The sequence below is a fragment of the Gnatocerus cornutus genome, chromosome 4, assembly GCF_029298725.1.
Source record: "Gnatocerus cornutus isolate USDA-ARS CGAHR chromosome 4, icGnaCorn1.1, whole genome shotgun sequence".
Classification (NCBI taxonomy): domain Eukaryota; kingdom Metazoa; phylum Arthropoda; class Insecta; order Coleoptera; family Tenebrionidae; genus Gnatocerus; species Gnatocerus cornutus.
In genome coordinates, this window is record NC_142236.1 from 18925371 (window position 1) to 18930471 (window position 5101).

Here is a 5101-nt window from a genome sequence, read left to right on the forward strand (position 1 = left end):
ACTTCAATGACGTTTTAGTTAGGGTTTTGTGTCCAAGTTTTTGATTTTTAGGTTTTCAACCACAACTGGAACAGTTTATTTCTCAAAACTTACTTTGTTTTATGTTTGAGGTTAGCTGTAAATGTCAGTTGACAAATGGAAACCCACATTTGTAATGAGCGGCAAATTTCTTTGACATTTCATAGCCACCCTTGACGCTAGAAACATTTATAAACACGTTGTATAATATACTATTTCTTACCCCACTCACCTCACGATTAAAAGTTAATCCTAACGATTTTTAAACAATACAACCACTGGTCGATAAATTAATCTCTGTGTGATTAGTTTCCATAACAACATTACAATGACAATTCCGAACTACCGACAACTACTGAAAAATTCATTTAGTTTTATGCAACGATGCAAGTTGATGGAGCCCCAAGAGTCGTTCGCTTCTCTAAAAAAGGTACATTTTTCAACATATTCAATCATATTGATCTCATGCAGTTCCAAGCGTTATCATGTTGTCAAATTTACTGTAAATTATTTACTTACCATAAAATTCTTCTACTTAACAATTAATTCAAGTGAAGTAAAGTATACTCTTTTTTTATTTTTATAGTTTTATTGTCTACTTTGACGTGTTAAATGCATTCTCTGCCAATTTCGCTCAGGAATGAAATGAAAAAAAGTGCTGATGCTGCACGAAGTTGTGGTATCTTTATATCTTAATTTTTATGTAGCAAACTCTATTAGAGTGTATTTTGGTTATGTTTTCTTTAGATTTTGAAATCATGATTTATAAAAATTTCAAAAGTTGATTAAAAATTTGCGTTTTTGAGTGCAAATTCCATTTCACTGTAATCGTCGTCGTCATTTAAACTAATTATTAATTATTGGTTATAATTTTTTTTTATTGTCTTCAATCTTTATTACATGCGCAACACTGTTTTTCCAGCTAGAAACGCTGATTTTGTGCACTTCTTGATAAATTAAATCAATCGCTTCTTTGCTAAATTTGGGCGCTGTATTATTTCGCCGAATGTGTGCCTTCAACTCCGATCAAATCAGTTCAATAGGATTGAACACATAATGATATGGGCACACCGTTTTAAGAGATTTGCTATATGTTTTGGAGCGAAGAACTTCGATTAATTCCGACTTGCTGTAATTTGCTTCGAAGTAGACATCGTTACTATTGTTATTATTTACTTCTGAGTGAAAAAAAGTCCCAAATTGTGTGGAATTAAGATTAAGTATATGTGTATTATACAAAAGACGGTATTAGCTATAATAATTCTGACGTCCAGCGTATTTTTTCCAGCAATTTTTATAATATAACGGAACAAAAATACTTAATATAATACTTATAATAACTTAAAAAGTAACCGAAAATTATTACTCCAAAGGTTCAAAATAACAAGACGGCGAAAACGCGTTTTTATATTAGAAAATCAATAGTATTTATAAAAATAACACTACTCCTAAAAATTCGAATCACATAAACAGTGTTTGATTGACAACCCAGGCCTCTGAGGTAAAATTTATGACCCTCCAACCGCACCGTCGTAAAAACCCTTAAAAGTCAAGTCATCTGAGCAGGTCAGCGCTACATTATCTTGACGGCTGCTATACCTCTCTAGTTTCAGATGACCAGCTCTGGCTGACCCGCCTCATCTATCTGGATCTGTTCCAAAACATCTTCATGAAAGTCTTAACAGGAGTTGTGACCATCGCTATGGCCGGGTTGCTGCTTTTCCAAACAGTTCTATTTTTGTTTAAGTTTGACTTCTGGTACTTTATCAAGTACCTGCCAAATTACGGCTGCTATTGTTTGGTAAGTCCAATTTCGTTTAAAAATAATGCACCATTCTGTTGCTTATTACTAAACAGCATCGGAAAACATTTTGAGGTCCTCGCCGGGGCCGTTCTTGACCGTTCCAGCACATCTGTGTAGTCCTAAAATGGTAATTCTTTAAGGCGAGTGCCAAGACATTTTTCTTATGGAGAATCCCATGTAAAGTATCGTCTAAATATTTCGCTTATTTTTTGATGTATCAGTTTCGTTCCTACTCTCAACTGCTTGTATTCACATTTTCTTCTAAAACTAAGTATCAAACATTGGAAAAAACATTTAACTTAAAAGGTAAATGACTTGAAAATTCGATAATTTAGAGGTAGTTTTACGAATAGAAGTTTATGTCCGATTTTTGTGAATTTTTAAACTTAGAATTAGTAAAGAATACTTTCAAAATCACTTTCCCGCTAAATTTAAATCGATATCATTGAAATTGGTCTAGTTATAAGAGAGATAAACTAAAAATTTTTCATTCGAAGCTCTGAACTTTGCAGATAATTTACGACTAGGCTGATTTATAAGCGAACCCTCATTTGCGGTTTCTCGACCAGCTTTGGAAGTTGTAAATCAAGAGATTTCTTCTAAAATTTTTACCTGCTTGTTTCGCACCGAGGATAATAAAATGGTTACAATTAGAAGAGCGTTATTAAAAGTGCTAATAAGTACAAGCACATCGAAGTTTCATAATGCTTGATGTATGAAATTATAGAAACAAGTATGTAGTATGAACATTCATTCAATTTATTGTCATGTTTTCAACTAACGTCTTTCAATGACACACGAATTAATTTCTCGACTATTTCACGGTGTTCGGCGTAAAATTTAGAAAATGGAATTTAATAAAATAGTAATTTATTATTATTTTTCTTATTACATGTTTTATTATTTATGTTTATTTTTTCTTATTTCACTAGAATTTAAAAGTTCATCAATGAATGAAAAATGTTGAACGAAACAAAATTGCTTTGAATGGTATGACTCTATGGAGCAACCTGACCGGATGCAATTTACCTGATGTTTGCAATATTGGATTAGAGTTTATCTAAGAAGCTGACCGGAGTTTGACTAGGTAATGTCAATTTCTTTCATTTTGCTGCCGGCCGGTTCAACTTTTCCTAAAAAACCCACTAAATCTTGTTCCTTTGAGAACAATATAAATTTTTTTTGGGAGAATAGAAAGGTTGACTTCTGGTAACTAGAAAAAAATGGAACATACATTGTAAATTCAAATCATAATTGGTACTACCAAATCCAAGGGCAGTTAAGAATAACACGAAAAAAAAGTGCATTCTGGGTGTTTGGTTTGGACAAGAAAGTGACATGAAATATGAATATATTTATGAAGACACAACTTTTTGGAAAAAAAAATGGAACCAAAATTGATTAAGTTTTATTTTGATCACATGTTGCTGGAATTAATTGACTCTAGGAAACAAAGATTGTCTATTCCGATCCGCCGTCATTGAGTTTGTATTACGTATGTATTAGTTAATTGTCAATATTGTAAATAAATACCTATTATGTAAATACCACTTTTCTTATAAATACTTACTAACATGTAACATATACACATTATTATACTATGTCTTTTGTATCTTCATACCAAATACGTATCTATTTAAAAATAAATAAAATTAAACATACAACAGATAAGTTTAGTTTTTTTTGAAAATTTCTGTTTGGCATTCTAATATTAAATAATACTTTAATCTATTTATTATTTGACTAGTTAAATTATTTTTTGAACAACGTACTAATGTACTTAAAATTTTAAAATAAAATTTTTTGATTCATGTTATTTTACCCATGAAAAAGTATTTCTACCAGACAGAGGCAAAATAAGCATTTATCATTTTACAATCACTTTACGATAGCACAGTAAGGGGTGTTAGCTCGCTCTGCAGATTTCGGCAGTGAGCTGTCACAAAAATTACCAGGCTAGTGCTTGGGTTTAATGACCACATACTTCTATAATTAATGTTCTTCAAACCATGTTGTTTAGTCGACTCAATCTGCATGAGTTGTCGAGTGAGTTGTAAGTAAAATTTGGTTGTCTGACGCACCCCTGTACGAAAACTGACCGCTCAGATCTCAAGCAGTTCTAGGGGTGCATATTCTGTTTATATTATGGTGCATTATTTTTGGACGCAATTGTACCATTCAAAGTTATTTCTCCTTATTTTGTTTTTAGGTTTTTGTTACTCTTGCTACAATCCCGCTAATGACAAATCTGTACCAAAGCATAGTCATCAATCTTAAATACTGGGATATGAACATCGTCAGTGTTGCCACTCGAAAAAGAATTCGCTTGGAAGCTCTTTATTTCAACACTTACACTGTGGTGAACACAATTTTGATGTTGTTTTGTGGATTTACGTACTCGCAGCCGGTGGACGGAGACGCCGATATGTTTTTTCCTATCGCCATCTTTGAAGAGTTTTTCCCACAGTGGAAGTCAGTTTTATCCTGGACGTTCAGAGTGGGATATATACCGACAACTTTAATATCACCAACTGTCTTTTACATGACCAATTACATCATGGGTTTGCTACGTTTTCAATTTTATTTATTAATCAATTTTTTAAAGGGAATTGATGATGGGTTCGACGATGACAACACATTGTTTTATCAGAAGAAGTACCAAGAAGCTGTTGGACAAAAATTAAGAATTGCTGTTGATAGACACGTCTACCTTTATTTGTACGTGTTGCAATTTTGTTGATCTTTTTCTTTTATTGTTTTTAGTATCGTTGTAATTATCTTGCGAAAACTAAACTCACTGATAGTTGTATACAGCGTCACCGCGGCACCATCTTGGGGATCAGTATCTTAGTTGGCGTTTACACTGTGAGTAGCACTTTATTAAACTTCTTAATTTTTTTCTAAAGTATCCAGGAAGCTTTTATATTGAACAATACGCCAGAATCCTCTCAGTGACCGCAACAGGCACACTGACTTTTATTCACATTATTTTGACAGGACAAATGATGGAAGATGTAAGATTTTAGTTTCTTTTGCTTTTTTCGTTTAGTGATTTTTGTAGTCAAATGAGCTGAGTGCCATGCTGTCAACTACAAATTGGTACAACTGGAATGCCGAAAATAAAAAGAATTATTTATTGTTTGTATTAAACGCTCAGAAGACTCTTAGTCTGTCCTTTTCAAGTACCATTACATTAAATTATGATCTAGGCATTGCGGTGAGTTGTTGATCTTACAATATCAAACTAACTGCGTTTTGTAGATGGCTAAATCGATATAT

The 5101-nt window shown here is 32.6% G+C and overlaps 1 protein-coding gene across 1 annotated transcript; it reads left to right on the forward strand.

Annotated features, from left to right (window-relative positions):
• The first annotated feature begins 1719 nt into the window (after window positions 1-1719).
• Window positions 1720-4816, forward strand: LOC148176565 (uncharacterized). Its single transcript, XM_088033972.1, has 4 exons — window positions 1720-1819; window positions 4032-4540; window positions 4586-4687; window positions 4729-4816. The coding sequence occupies exons 1-3, from the start codon at window positions 1721-1723 to the stop codon at window positions 4671-4673; spliced, it is 696 nt and encodes a 231-aa protein (XP_087890098.1). The 5' UTR covers window position 1720; the 3' UTR covers window positions 4674-4687; window positions 4729-4816.
• The last annotated feature ends 285 nt before the right edge of the window (window positions 4817-5101 follow it).